Source organism: Chelonoidis abingdonii, chromosome 7 (assembly GCF_003597395.2).
Source record: "Chelonoidis abingdonii isolate Lonesome George chromosome 7, CheloAbing_2.0, whole genome shotgun sequence".
NCBI classification, from domain to species: Eukaryota; Metazoa; Chordata; order Testudines; family Testudinidae; genus Chelonoidis; species Chelonoidis abingdonii.
In genome coordinates, this window is record NC_133775.1 from 89,496,906 (window position 1) to 89,513,470 (window position 16,565).

The 16,565-nt window shown below is 50.9% G+C and overlaps 1 protein-coding gene across 3 annotated transcripts in view; it reads right to left on the bottom strand.

Annotated features, from left to right (window-relative positions):
• Nucleotides 1-2,337: 2,337 nt before the first annotated feature.
• Nucleotides 2,338-16,565, bottom strand: part of ABLIM3 (actin binding LIM protein family member 3) — a 118,217-nt gene continuing 103,989 nt past the window's right edge. For 2 of the 3 annotated variants that reach the window (XM_032794429.2, XM_032794426.2), the window contains exons 17-18: nt 16,484-16,548; nt 15,656-15,762 (exon numbers count right to left, since the gene is read on the bottom strand). In XM_032794429.2, coding sequence (XP_032650320.1) covers nt 15,738-15,762; nt 16,484-16,548 — 90 coding nt within the window. In that variant the 3' untranslated portion in view covers nt 15,656-15,737. Of the gene's footprint in view, nt 3,411-4,309; nt 4,391-5,651; nt 5,660-9,883; nt 9,945-10,764; nt 10,824-12,403; nt 12,434-15,614; nt 15,763-16,483; nt 16,549-16,565 lie in introns of those variants that run through there. The other variant, XM_032794420.2, reaches the window with a different exon arrangement.

The following is a 16,565-nucleotide window of genomic DNA, read 5'->3' on the forward strand; positions in this document are numbered from 1 at the left end:
TAACCACTCCATGCCTCAGGTTCTCCACCTGCACCACAGAGATAAACACACCTCTCCCACCAGGGCGATGTGAAGAATATTTAGTTAATACTCATAAAGTGTTTTGAAAATGAAAAGTACTCTGTGAGTACAAAGCATCATCATTATTATTATTTGAATCTCTGAATCCTCTAGGGATTATCATAGGAGCTGCTACTGGAGACTGAGGTTGCTCATAGCCCCAAATAGCTGAGCTTGATTTAGGGAGAAGCAGTTTTATGGGGGTGAAATCATTATAAATACAACTGGCTGCACTTACTGCTGTGCTAAAGTAGACAGAAGCAATTACCAGCACAGTATTACACTCTTCACTTCATTCCACAGCCCATTCCAAGCTGAGGTAAAAGCTTAAAGACCCATTGGTGCTTGCTGAAGACATATTTTCTTCTTGCTGCTCCAGTCTCATGGTGCCAGCCAGGGGGATATGCAATGGTGCCATGTTCCAGCACAGCAGGGCAGAAGGGCAATGGGCCAGAGCAGGTAGTTCCTCTGTCACATATTGGGAACCTGATGCCAGTTCTTTGTGTATTGAGTTTGGTGGCCTCGGCCTAGAAGGTAACATGAGGCAAAGGCAGCACAATCAGCAGCAAGAGGCTGGTTCTCCCTGGGGAGAATTCTGCACTCACCCGATGATGGCCTCGGTGGTGGTGCTCACCTGATGAAAGGGATGAAACCCAGCAGATGATAGAAACCAGCATGGAAAATTCCCAATACAGGTTTTAAAGATGATCATTGGAGACAGAGCTGGAACAGGCCCATTAGGCCATGGAGTCTTTTCCCTTTGCAAGAGCAGAACATTATCCTCACTCCCATACCAGAGAACATAACTGACACGACACTGGATGGGAGCCTGCTTTGCTGGGCATGGACTGGAAAGCACAGAGTGGGCACTCCTGGGACCTGCCTGAACATTCACGCAAGAGAGCAAACAGGAAACCAGAGAAACATACAAGACAACAGGCAAATGGATTTCTGTTGAAATAGCATATTTGTAAAAACATCAAACAAGCAACATAGCTCTACAATTTCCCCCAGAGTTATAGAGAGTCCTTGCAAATGTCTTTATTACCTCTCTCCAACGGGCTGCTCTAGCAATTTGATCTGGGACAGGGGACGTTACTAACCGCTGAGAATCAGGAAAGCTCCAGCAGACAAAATAAAAAGGGGAGATGCAGCTGATTTAGTTTCTAACAACAGTCTAACATGCCTCCTTCCCCCTTTCCCTACAGCTCTCACAACCAGTTACTTCCATACCCGATTCCAATCTCATGAGTAGACTCCAAACAGACTCTAAACCAGCTGCTGCTACTTCAGGACAATTCCTAACCAGAGAGATAGGGCTTAAGTTACAGAGTTCAAAGTTAGAGCAGCATGCCAACTCCCCCAACTATCCTGGTTGGATCTGGGATTTTGGTTCAAGCCCACTTTGACTCCTTACAGCCACAAAACCCCTCCACAGAGGTGCTGTTAGGGACATATCCACCCCAGATCTTGGGCTTTATGCATTACACTTTGTAAAGGGCTTGGATCTGTTACTCTGGCATAAAATTACTAACAGTGGCTTTGGATGTGGGAAGAGAGGGAGCTTTGATGAGGACAAACCACTGTTCCGTTATTTGCAGGAAGTGAAATTTGCAGGTATGGGTGGAAGGAGCCTGGAGTGGCTGGGACACTGTGATTTGGAAATATGAAGGTTGGGAAACCTGTTTCATAGCACAATCCTGACAGAATGACTCCTGGTCTCAATGTCAAATCAGTCTGCCATGGCATCTTATTAAAGAACCACCACCAGTGCCAGGGAAACTAGTGACAAATACTCCACCCAGAGACAGTTCTACTTCTACTGCCTATATTTCCTTTCCCCTGAGCTTTAATTCCCAGGGACTGTTTTCAGGCAGTGCAGGAACACGTCTCTTGGAAGCCTCTGTTGCTGCTTATTTACTGTTCCTCCCTCCGAAGTCATAATCATCTGCTTGTGACATCACAGATGGCTCTGTGGCGAGAGATGTGATGTCACAAGCAGATAAGTACTTTTGTGGAGGGGAAAGGAATAAGCAACAGAGGAATGTAAGACCCTGATGGGCTGAGATCCTGTTTGCAAATGTCCCCAGTAATTAAACAAAGAACAGGTGAAGGGAGATGCTGGGAAGACAGGGTCTCTCAGCAGGACTGGAGAAAGCCTAGAGAAGGCTTTGCAGTTTGCCATGTCAGGTCAATGGCCCTTTAGATAGGACAGGGGGATGGTAGGCTCATCAGTGAGCCCTCTGGAGCAAGAGGTAGCATGGCACATGTTCCACTGTCTCAGCTCTGGACCCTGGAAGTGTTGCAGATGACACAGATCCAACATGTCTTGTAATGATCCCCTATGACTTGCATTGGCAATGCCCTGTGGGGCTCGGCAGCCCCTGAGCTCCCCTGGCAGCTGGGGATGGGAAAGCAGGGGAGGGAGAGAACACAGTTGTGGCGCTGCCAAATTGGGGCTAGAGGCCATGTTATTTCTACCAGATGCCAACACGGACTAGGCCTGGAGGGAGGGAGTCTATGTTAGCAAGGGGTGAGGTGGTCCAGGCCAGCTCCATTCACTTTCCTCTTTCAGTACAAGTCCAGCGGGTAGGGCTGATGAAGTGGGAGGGAGACTGCAGCCCCCTCCCCCAAGCCCTGAGAAGAGAGGCAGTTTAAGTATACCAGGAACCCTCTGACTATCCATGGCTAAATCAGATGGCAGGGTCCTGCCTGCTGGGAGTTTCAGGAACCCTGGTGGGAGAGAGGGAATCTCTTCCTCTGGCTCCTGAAGGCACCTGGCCAGGCTGTGCAGCATGAGTGGGTGATACCAGGCCAGGAACCCAGGGCAAACAGCAGCCCAGGGTGTGAAGGGGCAGGGGAGGGAAAAGGGGCTAATCTTTCACTGAACATGTGCTGCAGATACCCTCTCCTCCACTGGCCTGGGATTTACAGCCACTGCAGGTGAGGGTGGGGGCCTGAGATGGCCTGAAACTCCAGAAGGTTCAATACACAAAGTCTCAAACCCCATCCCCAATCGCATTAGAATAAAAAAAGAACATAAAGGAAACACAGAGCATAAAAATATCTGAGAGACTTCAATTCACTCTACGGAGTTCCAAAGAGAGTGGCCGTGCCTCCTATTGTACAACAGAGAGAGTTAAACAGAGCTTCAATATAGAGATCTTTCTATATATATATATATTTATATTTATATTTATATTTATAGGTATGTATATATTTATAGTGTATTGCGTTTAAAACAGCCGTGCTTGCTTCTTCAGCTCGTTCCTCTTCCACAGGGCCAGGCGGTCAAACTCTGCAATGGTCATGTTGAAGATCTGGTAGAACTCGTCCTGTGACAGGTGGCGCTGGGGGGACAGCAGAGAGGGGCATGAGGTGGGGTGTACGGGCCTGTGACAGCATGAGGGAGGACAGCTGCCATGGCTCATAGCTGAGAGTGCCTGTGCAGATGCCATTGTGACTCTGCATGAGCATATGCAAGCAACTGCCTCTGTGTGTTTGTGTGTGTGTGAACACGCCGGTCATTGTGACTATCCAAGTGTTATTGTGTGCAGCGCTGTGTGTATCTGTGTATGTGCAATTGTAAGTGTGACCAGGTGCAATCATGACTCTGCATGAGCACACACGAATGCTTGTGAGTGTGTGATTGTGGAGGTACAGAGCTGAGCATGTGCGATTGTGGCTGTGTGTGAGAATGTGTCTAGTGGGATTGTGTGTGAGTATCTGTGGCTGGGTGTGAGCATGACCGCGTGCCAGCGTGTGCATAAGTGACCCCCTTCCTTGGCCTGCGGTTGGGGCACAGATTTGCACTGCCAGTGCCAAACCCTGAACACCACGTGGTGACCTCTCACTCTCACCCAGCACTGGGGAATTTTGTTGGCTTCAGGCAGCCAGTCCCCACAATGGGTCAGTGACCTTCTAGCCTGAGCTTTTCAGAGGAGGGTGGCTTGGGAGGCATCTGGCAGGGGGGATCCCTTCTGACTTGTCCCAGATCTCAATGGGGAGGGGAGGAGTGAAAGCTTTGGTGTGATGCTGTGCTCCACAGGGTCATGTCCATGCAGACAGCATTAACTCCTGCTCCACCTGCAGGGAGCTTAGGTCTGAAAGACCTCAGGTGTCCATGCTGGGAGATGACATCTAACAGGCAGGAGGGCAGCTACCCTTGTTCCATTCATACTTCCTCCCCCAGCCCTAGCTGCACTGGGGGAGGAGGGAGACAGTGTCAGAAGAGAAAGGCTTTGCTTACCTCTAACCGAGTCCTGTCCACATCCTTGGGCAGCTGGTTCCTCCCCCTGGTGGTCACCATGAGCAGCTCATAGGGGTATATCTGCAGAGAGAGACAAAGAAATGCTTTGGAGTTGGTGGGCTCTCTGAGCTGTGAGCCAGGGAGCAGTCCAGACGGGCACAGCTAGAGGGAACCCACAGCAACAACACAGCAGCTAGTCCTTGGGCCTGTTCTGTTTGGCTCAGGAGTGGTGCTTCCCGGGGGCCACAAAGGTGCAGGCCCAACTCCCACAGCCCTGAGGGGTGACACTAACCTAAGCTCCCCATCTGCCCATCTTCAGGCAGAAGGCGAAGACTGCTTGGCTTGTCACAGAGGCCAGTGGTTCCCACCAACTGCATTTAGGTTTTTTTTGCAACCCACCATTACGTACATGCACCCTCTGCCCTGGCACCTCAACCCTAACCCCGGTGCAGTGTAGAGGAAAGGCCTTGGGGGCAGGGAACGAGCCTACCCCGCATTCCCCCTGCAGTGGTGCCTCCTGTCCCATGACGCTAGGACCAGTTCCCTGCTCTGGGTGTTGTGACCTGGCACACAGGGTTGTAGCACCACCCGGGTTTGGTCTAGCCGGTGGTGCTGCAACCCCGTGCGCCAGGTTGCAAAACCTGGAGCGGGGAATCAGGCCTAGCTCTGCGGGATTGGAGCCAACACTGTGAGGTGAGTGCAGAACAGGCTCACAATCCATCTCCCCAACCCCTCCAGGGTCTCTCCTCTGCACCAGGCAAGGAGAAATGAATGTTTGCTTAGTCCAGTGCCCAGTGATGCATTAACCTGGTTCTGGATGTAGCGACCCAGCTAAAACCTTCTTGGGACCCACTGGTGGGTCAGGGCCCACTGTTTGAGAAACATTGGTGTAGGCGATGACTTAGCATCCTACCCAGCATCCCCTCTCCCCATCTAATAGGTTCAGCATCCACAGCTGGATGGGAGCTGCTGGTGCTGAGCCCAGCATGACAGCTGTGGTCACCCACCTCATCAGTTCTTCCCCCAGCATGCAACTTGGTGCTGGGCAAAGTGTTTTGAGACACCTAGTACGTAAACCATGCTCAACTGCAGCCCATTCTGTTGGATCTGATAATAGTCGGAGGGACAGGGTGGCTGGATTGAGGGAAAGTGAAGCCAGGGCATGTCTGAGGGAAGGAAAGGTGTCTGAAAAGGCCTCAGTTCAAACATGGGCTCTGGAGACCAGCCCAGGACACAGGAGATGGAGGGACAATCTCCAAGGACCCTGCCCTGGTGGCATTCGGACATTAGATGGCATCACTGACTGGATGGCAGCTGTTCCCCACTCCAAGGAGAGTCTTACCTTGTATTCTGCAAGGAGAGAAAGAGAAGGAAAGAGACAAGAAACGGGTCAGTCAGCAGCCTCCGAGCCTTCTCTTTCACATCAGGCGAGAGTCCCGACTCCCCACAGGAGAAACCGCCCCACCTGTGTTCTTCTCTTGTCTGTCCTGCCTCTGGCAGCTGCTCCCAGGGGGCTGGCCTGAGGGTGGGATTACAGTGTGCAGGCTGCTCTCTCTCACTCCTGCAGCTCCTGGAATCTCAGGCCTGGTCTACACTACGCGTTTTCTTAAATAATTAAAGAGCGTTAAACTCAATTTAACGCTCTGTACCCGTCCACACTACAATGCCTTGTATATCGATATTAAAGGGCTCCTTTAAAATCGATTTCTGTACTCCACCCCGTCGAGAGGATAGTAGCACTAAATTCGATATTACATATCGGATTACGGTTTAGTGTGACGGAAATCGACGTTATTGGCTCCGGGCGGTATCCCAAAGGCACCACTGACCGCTCTGGACAGCAATCTGAACTTGGATGCACTAGCTAGGTAAATAGGAAAAGCCCCGCAAACTTTTGAATTACATTTCCTGTTTGCCCAGCGTGGAGCTCTGATCAGCACGGGTGGCGATGCAGTCTTCTCAAAATTCAAAAAGAGGCTCCAGCATGGTGACCGTATGGGAGATACTAGATCTGATCGCTGTATGGGGAGACAAATCTGTTGTATCAGAGCTCTTGTTACAAGAACACGAAATGCTCTAAGCGTTTGAAAAAAAATCTCCAGGATACATAGCGCTGGCGTGACAAGCGTAACGGGAAGCCAGAGACTTCAAATGGACGCTCATGGATGGAGGGGTACTGAGGACTCCAGCTATCCCACAGTCCCAGCAGTCTCTGAAAAGTATTTGCATTCTTGGCTGAGTCTCCAATGTCTGTAGGTTCAACACAGTGTCTGGCGTAGTGGTTCAGGGAATAGCTCCTCAGTTTCTTCCCCCCCCCCCACCACAGTGAAAGAAAAGGGAAAGAAATCATTTCTTGACTACTTTCAGTGTCACCCTATGTGTACTGAATGCTGCTGGTTAGACGTGATGCTGCAGCAGTGAAGAGCAGTATCCGCTTCCTCTCCCCTCCCTCTCCCCTCCCCGGTGGTAGAGGTGCAATAGGATTAGTAAACGTCGTCCTGATGAATATCTAACATGTTGACATCGAGGCCAACATTGCTGGTTACTCCCAAGTAATGGATAGAACGGTAATAACCAGCTTCATCATAGCAACTGGGAGCTTCAGCCCCCTCCCTTTCCTGTGTAAAGAAAAGATTCTGTACTGTCTGGACTGTCATAGCAGCAGCATGCTGGCTCTCTCCCCCACACTGCTTAATGTCCTGCTGGACTATTCATTGCGCCGCGGAGAGGCTGCCTCCCCCTCATTTTATGTCACTAAACACTCAGTGTTTCTTATCCTTGCATTCTTTATTACTTCATGACACAAATGGGCAGGACACTGCCACGGGTATCCCAGGGGAGGAGGGAAGCAACGGGTGGGGTTGTTGCAGGGCCACCCCCTGTGAATACTGACACGGCAGCAGCTGTGCTCTGATACACTGGTCCTCTTAATACACTTGCCCCTTATTCTAGCAGGACTGACTCTATTTTTTAGAAAACCATAAGGAGAGATTGACTTCAGATCCCAAGCTGAGTCAATCCATTTTGCTTTTGCGTTGCGTCCCCGGCGATTTCAGCCAGGGCACTCATGAGTAGCAGAGGACAGTACGAAGAGGAGAGATAACCGTCATCCTCATTGCCAGTTTTCTCCGGCAGTAGACGGTACAGAACAAACCCGGTAACCATCTTGCTATCATTGCAAAAGCAAGTGGATGCTCCTGTATAGCACTGGAGTATGCCTCTCTCTCCGCGGCATCCAGTACACATACGGTGCCAGAAAAAAAAAAGTTAACGGGCTCCATGGTTGCCATGCATGGCGTCTGCCAGGGCAATCCAGGAAAAAACGGCGCGAAAGGATTGTCAGCTTGATGTTTTCCGGAGGAAGGAATGACTGACGACATCTATCCCAGAAACCACCACCGAACAATAATGATTCAACCCAGATTCCAAGGGGCGGGAGACTGCAGGAACTATTGGGATAGCTACGGAAGAGCTACCCACAATGCAACGCTTCAGAAATCGACGTTAGCCTCGGACTATGGACGCACAACGCCAAATTACTGTGCCTAGTGTGGCTGCATGAAATCGAATTTATAATATCAGTTTTATAAAACCGATTTTAGCTAATTCGATATTATCCCGTAGTGTAGATGTGACCTCACTCATTGTTTCTAACTCAGCTCAGGGGGAAGGGAGGCACTAGCAACACTGAGGACAGCTCAGCACAGCTCCATTGAGAGCTCTGGTGAAGTCAGGGCCTGATCCTGCAGGGTGCTCACGGCCCTTCGCCAGCATTGACTTCACGGGAGTGGAGGGTGCACAGCTGCCTGCAGCATAGTGGGGGCTATGAGAGACACTGCCAGGTGCTTTAGGCCAAGAGGTACTTGTTGCTTTTCATAACATGAGCCTGAGTGATCCCTGCACTGGGACTGAACTCAGCACTGGGCACAGGGGCGGCTCTAGACATTTTGCCGCCCCAAGCACGGCTGCATGCCGCAGAGGGTGCTCTGCTGGTTGCTGGTCCCGTGGCTCCAGTCAACTTCCCGCAGAGGGTCTTCTGGTTCCCTGGCTTCAGTGGAGCCACAGGACCAGCGGACCCTCCGCAGGCACGCCTGCGGGAGTCCACCGGAGTCACGGGACCAGCGGACCCTCCGCCTGCGGGAGTCCACCGGAGTCACGGGACCCGCAGATCCTCCGCAGGCATGCCGCCAAAGGCACCCTGTCTGCTGCCCTCCCGGTGACCGGCAGAGCATCCCCTGCCCCAAGCACGGGCTTGGCGTGCTGGGGCCTGGAGCCGCCCCTGACTGGCCAGGGAGAAAGGGGGGGCAATGGTGGGTCTACACCAACTAACCTGACCCTGCTGCTAATGGCCCCTAGGGATGCAGGAATAGCCACGGCACAGTACTGTTCAATGAAGCGGATATGAAATGCCCCTCAAATGCTTGGGGCAGCCCAAAGTCATAGACTATCTGGGTTGGAAGAGACCTCAAGAGGTCATCTAGTCCAACCCCCTGTCAAAGCAGAACCAATCCCCAGACAGATTTTTACCCCAGTTCCCTAAATGGCCCCCACAAGGATTGAACTCAGAACCTGAGGTTTGGCAGACCAACGCTCAAACCACTGAGCTATCCCTCATCCCTGGTTATACTGGCTCCCTGCCAGCCAGAGGGAAACTCTCTGTCATGAGAATTCCCTGGACGATGGATCCACCACCACTGCAGCCCCTTGATGCAGAAATTAACTGGGCCCAATATTCATAGGAATAGTTTCATTACTATATTTTTGCATTTCAAAGGAAACAGTGCTATGGCTTATCTTTAAACCTTCCCCTACTGGGTTTGCAACCCCAACACTGCAGGAATTTGCTAGGGAACGAGAACGGGAAAGAAAAACTAACTGGATAGTGACAGAACAAGAAGCAATGGTCTCAAGTTACAGAGCGGGAGGTCTAGCTTGGATATTAGGAAACACTATTTCGTTAGGAGGATGGTGAAGCACTGGAATGGGTTACCTAGGGAGGTGGTGGATTCTCCATCCTTAGAGGTTTTTAGGGCCCGGCTTGACAATGCCTTGGCTGGGATGATTTAGTTGGTGTTAGTCCTGCTTTGAGCAGGCGATTGGACTAGATGACCTCCTGAGGTCTCTTCCAGCCCTAATATTCTATGATTCTAAAGCAAGAAATGGATCCCAAGCTGGCAGAAATGCAAAAAGCAATAGCAGGAATGGTGACAAATACATGGATTGTTTTTTCAGGTTTACAGTGTCAGGGGCCATCAGTAACACAGCTTTGAAACACATCATTAGCAATGTGACGGTGTCCCATATCTGCTGCCACAGGGCCAGCTGGGGGCTCTAGGCAAGAGTACAAAACAGTGTCTCTTGTGCAGACCTTGCAGGCTGTCGTGTTCGTAGCCCAAAGCTGACTCTGCTGTGCAGGATCTGGAGGAGAATACCTAACAAGCTCTCACTCCCATATGAAAGGCCACTCTGGGGCCTCAGCAGGATGGCAGTGTCCCTTTGAAGCACATTGCCATAGGCTCTAGCAGCACATATTGTAGGACTGCTAAGCCTTCCCAGGAACTGTGCCCTGCTTACCTCGCATCCCCCAATTGACGGCGTTTGTGCTGTCATAGTGGAAGAGTTCAGCACTGGGGGGCTGCAGGAGAAATGAGCACACAGAGGGGTCAGCATGAGGGGAGTTTAGATAAATACTCAGCCCTTCTATCACACCTTCCATCTGGGGAGCTCAAAACATTTTACAAAAGTTATAATTAATCCACCCCAAGGTAAGTATCATTCCCCTCATTTTACAGATGGGGAAACTGGGGCATGGGGAGGTGAAATAACTTGCCCAAGATCACATAGTAAGTTTGTGGCAGAGTCAGGAATACCACCCAGGTCTCCTGACTCCCAGCCTATGCATCAATCATGGGACCATTTCTAAAGTCCCTGTTGCCCAAAGTTACACAGCAAAGTCATCACTCTGGAAAGCACACACCTCCCCACACTCTGAAGCAGAGATTCTGTTTCCCTGCATCTGAATTCCAGGAATCTGGAAGAGATTTTACTTTCAGGGTAGGGCCACTTGCCATTCCTAGATTCCCAGAACTGGGTGAGACTTCTGATCTCTAGTTTCTACTTGGATTCCACATAAAATACACCTGGGAATCTCTGGATGTGTCTTAGCAGAGGGTGCAGTGCCTGGAGGCAGGTGCTATAGCCAGGGAGCCTCTGTTCCAGGAATGCATGTACCTCCAGAAAGAACTCCCCCAATTCTGAGGATCCTGAACCCCAGAGTGAGGAACCTGAACCCAGGTACAAAGAGGTTTCAATAGCTATGAGGATCCTGCCCTGGACTGTCCCCTCCCCATTCCACAGGAGGTGTATGTACCTGACCTGTGCAGCCACTCGTCCACGAGAAACATTCTGAAACACCGCCACCTCGTGACAGATCAGGGGTAGCCAGTGACACTCACCCTGTGCAGCCCATTCCTTCTGTAGGCAGGGAGGGATGCAGATTTTGAAATGAGGGGATCTGAAAAGAGAAAAAACAAACTGCATAATCCCAAGAGCAGGGACTGTCTCTTGTGCTTGGGAAAACCTCAGTTCCTGAGCTAAAGCCAAGGCATCTGGTCCCCAAACACAGCCCAGGTTTAACTGTGAAGAGAAAGGAGGATGCCTGCAGGGTCTAGCCCAGGTGACGAAGCTCCCTTATAGCCACAACATTGGCAGATGCATCAGAGAAAGGAGAAATGCAGTGCTGCAGCTGGCCCCCCTGCAGGCGAATGGAGGAGTCCATTGGACACCTTGCCTGTTACGCTGGGGATGGGTTCCTTTGCACTTTATATTGCCAAGTCTCCCCTTGCAGGCCCCTGTCCCAGTCATCTCCCTCCCAGCTGTGGGCTGGATGCCCCTTGGAACCCTTGGATTCTGCTCCCAGTTGCTGAGTGGGCTGTCTCCCTGTGGAATGAGAGACCAGGACGGAGACTCAGAGCACAGAGTGCTGAGTCACCTTGGGCCCAAGCAGCAGGCTGGGAGGGGCCTTTCAGGACCTAGAAGACTTTGCAATATGCACTCTGCCCCTCCACCTGAGGTGACAGACACTAATGCAAGAGGCCTCCCATCCCCATTAGGAGCTGGGTACACAGGAATATCATCATGTTCCATGGGGGAAACAGACTCAGAGCATGTCTACAATCTTAAGTCAACCTATTTTAGATCAACATAGAGCCACTGCAGTAATTACTTTGTTGGCTGATGCCCACACTACCCTCCTTCTGTCGGTGGTGCACGTCCTCACCAGGAGCACTTCCACTGACTGAAGAGGGGCAGTGTAGCGGGCAGTGAGCCAGGGTCTCAGTTCCACGTAGGTCCCCGCCAGGAGCCCAGTTGCACCCCAGGGCTTCTTGTTTCCCCATTCCCAGACAAGAGCAGTGGGGAAGCCACCTGGGGCTTCTTGCTTCTGGTGGGGAGATCCACATCCAGAGCCCAGTCAGCTGCCATGCCCCCAGCAGGGAGGGGGGAGCTGGGACCCTGGTGGACAGCAGGGATCCCAGCGGGGACCTGTGTGGATCTGAGAGCCCGGGCTCTCAGCCCACTACACTTCCCCTCTACTGTTGATGGAAATGCTCCTGGTGAGGATGTGCATCACCGAGAGAAACTTGGAGAGGAGGCCTGACAGCAGGTCCAGCAAAGCCATGAAGTCGACAAGACAGCCAACAGCACATGTAAGGAACTCAGTGTCTACACAGATCCTGTGTCACCCTAACTACACCGACATAAGCCCTACACCTCTCATGGAGGTGGAGTTATGATGCTGATGTAGTAGGGCACTTACATCAGTTGTCTTATGTTGACCTAACTCTGTAGTGTAGAGCTAGCCTGAGAGAGAAAGGATTTACCCAAGATGACAGTAAATCAGCTGCAAAACAGAGACTGGAACCCCGGAGTCCTGACTTCCACTCCCATGCACTAATGACCAGACCACACTCCCTCCTAAAGGAAAAGCCAAACTGGCCTCTCTGCCTGCAGTGAAAACCCCCCTCCCTACCCCACTTTCACAAGGCTCGCGGATGGAGGAGCACAGAGTGGAAGGGAGGGGGAAGATATACATACCACTGTCAGCGAGGTAATGTGTCCGGGGAGCTGCAATGAGAGACAAAGCAGGAAGTCAGCACAGGCAGAGAGGCATTTACTGTGATAAAAAGCCCTATCAGGCAAGAGGATCTGGGTTTGCAGAGACTGGCATCCCTCTCCTTGCTTCCAAGGACAACCTCACTTCACAGTATTCTCTGCTTCTCCCAGCACTACCTCACCCACCCTCTCACTGCTTTCATCTTCACAGCATTTACCCTTCCCCTTCACAGCACCTTCCAAGTGAGCATCTCAAAGTGCTTTATGAATATTGGTGAGCTGAGGCTTCCTGCCTGTTGTGGTAACTGGATAGACATACCCTGATTGTGAGCTCAGCCGTAACAAATGAGTGAAAGTTTATAAAAGGTTCCAATGACCTATAACAACAGCTCTTGAGGGGAACAGGTATGCCAGGGAGACAGAAAGACTGAACAAGTCCACTCACAAAGGCCTATTGATCTAACTCAAGGGCTGGGTTAAGCTCATGCTCGATAAACAAAAAAAGTGTGGAACCAGAAATCAGTGAACCAAACTTGATGTGTCAGAAACTAGGCCTAATTGATGGATAAAATGAAGGGATAGGCTATTCCACCCATCACTCCCTTTTGGGGTCCTTAATGAGAGACATTGGGGAAAAAATTAACTGCTGGAGAGAGATTCACCATCATAGCTGCCAACCCACCATATCCTGGGATCCTGGACCTTATTTGTCCTAATTCTGAGAGATGTCTTGATCAGATTGGGCCAGAGAAAGGGACCTAAATGACACCGCAACTTCCACCAGTTCCAGCTAAATCCCAAATACCACCTGGGATGTGAGACTTTTTCTCTCTCTCCCCCAGGCATATGTCCTCTTCCTTGCCCACCTTATTTCTTCTTTTTCCTAACCCTCTCCTTTTTAGCTGGCCAAGACTATGTATTTTGCAACAATGCTGTAAGCCTGTGACCAGAAAGAGGCAGCTAAAAGCAATGCCCTAAACAGTGCAATGCTGGTACGAGTTTGCCAGGTTTCAGACTGGTTGATAAGACCATGTGATGGGCCTGTGTGTCTCCAGCAGAGAAGTTGCAAGTGAAAGTCAGCACCAGAGACAGAAGCTGCATTTTCCATCTTTGCTGTTCTTTTCTCTCCCTTTTTTGTCTTTGTCTTGTTCTGTCTTCTCAGGAAATGGGACTGGAGTTTAATGGCAGTTCCAGCCCATCTCAACTAACTTCTTCTCTTTTACCTAAAAAGGAGTTATTATCATAACATCTAAGAGACTGTCTAACAAAGGGTTTTTTTGAAAGGGAATGAAGGATGTTGCTAAAATGGAAGCCTAATTGAATACTTGACATTTCAAAAGCTTTATCTAGTTTTCCATCTTTTTCTGTATCTTTAATAACAGGTTACTAAGGATTTTTAACATGGTGTTTACCATGACACAAAACAGGCTGACTGAAGTCTCTATATACCAAACACCAAACCTTGTTTAACACTGTTTAATGTTGGACAGAGACCGGGTCATGTTAACACCTTTAACTCTCGGTGCCCTTTATTCCATTTAAATTAATGCAACCCCACTCCACCCCCGGAAGGATTAGCCCACATTTTACAGATGTGGAAACTGAGGCACAAAGCAAGAAAGGGTCACACAGTAAGTTAGTGGCAGAGTGGGGACTAGAACCCAGAGCTTCTGATGCCTAGATCCCTACTCTAACCACTAGATATGCTCCCTCTGTGCAAAGGCCTGAGAGCAGGGATTCAGGTGGGCCCATCCTCCATGTCACTATTAGCAGTTCCTGAAGCATCTTGCAGGCTTGGCCACTGGGCTGAGGGTGGCTCTGCCCATCTGCAGAGAGGAGACCACATCTAAAGCTTTGAGGAGACTGCAGCCTTGGGCAGCTCAGAGCTCCTTTTAAAGCCACAGTTATTCTGGTCATATGGAGAGCTGCTAACCTGTTTGTTCACAGTGGCAGCTGGTTCTGCCTCTGCTGCTCCCTCCTCCCTGAGAGTTGATGCTATTATGGGACCTCAGTCAGAGCGGCAGGGCTTGTGCATGGGCTGGCTCCTCTCTCTACCCTGTGCCTGACGGACTTGACTCCAGGCAGCCCTGAAATATCCCTGTTTTCAGAGACTGGCACTACTGAGACCCCATAGCACGCAGGGGCATCAGAACCAGAGCAGCCAGCCAAGTCCTTCAGAGGAACTCAGTCCAACCAAGAGGCCAACTAGAGGATGAGCTGGCAAGTTGTGTATGGTGCCATCTAGTGACCAGCCTGTGCAATTGCAGGTGTGTAATTCCTTTGTAGATCTGAATTCCCCAGTCCACAGAAAATGAAGGTGGGACTGACCGTGTGGCAGCCCTAGGGACACGCAACCCTAACTCACAATGATGAGGGGTTCCCAGAGAAACTCATACAAGCCCAATGATCTCAGGAGATGTATTTGTCTTTGTGTTTGTCATGGGCATTTCTTTGCTTCATGGATATAGCTATGGGACCAAACTAACACAAGCTCAGGTCTCCTCAAGGTTTCTCCACCATAGGCACTCAAACACCCTAACAGACGATATGATGTTATTCTGGCTCCCTGAGGCATTCAAAAAACCAAACACAAGCACCATACACCTGAAGCACAGACCCAAACACTGGGCCCAGCATGCCACCTAGGGGCACATGTGTAAAGGACAGATGGTTCCCTGATGCAGCCATCAGGGGAACGAACTGTCCAAAACTAATTTCTTGGGGCAAACTATGTCCCTTACAAACATCCAACCTCTCCAGCTGTGTTGAAAGGCACTGGTTCAGGTGTCCTTCCTTCCCCACCATGCCAACACCTCATGCCAAGTCGTGCCCTTGTAATGGAAGTAGAAATGAGAACACAGTATGAAGCAGGAAGAAGAGATGGCAAAGCCAATGGCTGATTTTTGCAAAGTGGCTACATAGTCTGAGACCCACCAGCTCATTTCACCCACAGCCCACAGAACAGCCCCCTGCTGGGAGAGATTGCTGGCCAGCCTCGTGGATTCTTTTACGCTCACATGGCTAGATCTAATCCAGCCTGTGTAGATCTGGGCATCGAGGGTGAAAGTCTGTTTATCTCATTCACAACCCAAATGTCAGCCAGCTCCCAACCAGATAGAAACCACAAGCTCTTCATCTTGTGTGAGCCAAGAAGCCTGCCCACTGCTGCTACGGTGCTCTTGGCATTCCTTACAGCCGTTCAGTGAGCTCTCGTAGCCGGCTGTGTGCAGGGCCTCTCTGCTGCCGGCTGAGCTGCGAGGTGGCGTCCAGGGGTCAGCGTAAGAATTGGATCGTGCCTTCATCTCTTCCTTCAGGATCAACCTGCCGATGCCGCTCTGGATCTAGGCACCATGAGGAGAAATGAAAGGAATACGCTTCAGACACAGGTGGGACGTTCTCTGCCAACCAGCAGCGGCAGAACCACCCTGCCACGGTGTCAGCACACAATACCGCTAACGCTGGACTTTCCTGGGGTAAGGCCAGCTCTCCCTATGGTTCTCACATCCAACCCAGCACCCAGCCAGCAAAGAAGGCTTGGTGCCTCTTGGTGATCATAATGGCTCCTTCCTCTCCCCAAGCAACACCTGCCCCATAAGGCAACTCCACGCTCCCCCTGATCACATTTCATAGCAGAGGGTTCTTGGCCAAAGTCAGAGGTCTGCGGGTGCCTGCACAAGGGAGGGGAAAGTCCATGAAGGAAAGGAAGGCACCAAAGAACAAGTGGGCTTGAGTGGCTTAGTGTGTCAGCTTCCCCTGGGAAGGCCGGACAGAGCCTGGAATGGAGGGGCCCACAGTATGTGGATGGTGCAAGACCCACTTCTGGGGCAGAAGCATCTGGAAAAGGCACATGCCACAGATTTACTCCAGCTGTGATCTCCGAACAAGGAGACTGGGCCAAGGCAGTCTTTCCTGGCTCTCTGCCATGATCCCTGCCAGGGCGTGTGGCCTCCAACCTTGCTGCCAGCTCCCTTCTCATCTCCTCTGTTGCATTTCTCTCTCAGGGAAGGAGTTGAGAGGAGATGCCAGTGGGTAGGTGGGGAAAGGATGGAAACAGCTGCTCACCTTGTGCATCCCCCGATCAAATCCGTCCTCTTCTCCCCCTGATGAGAATCTGCGGGCTCGTGGTACTGCAAGGAGATGGGGG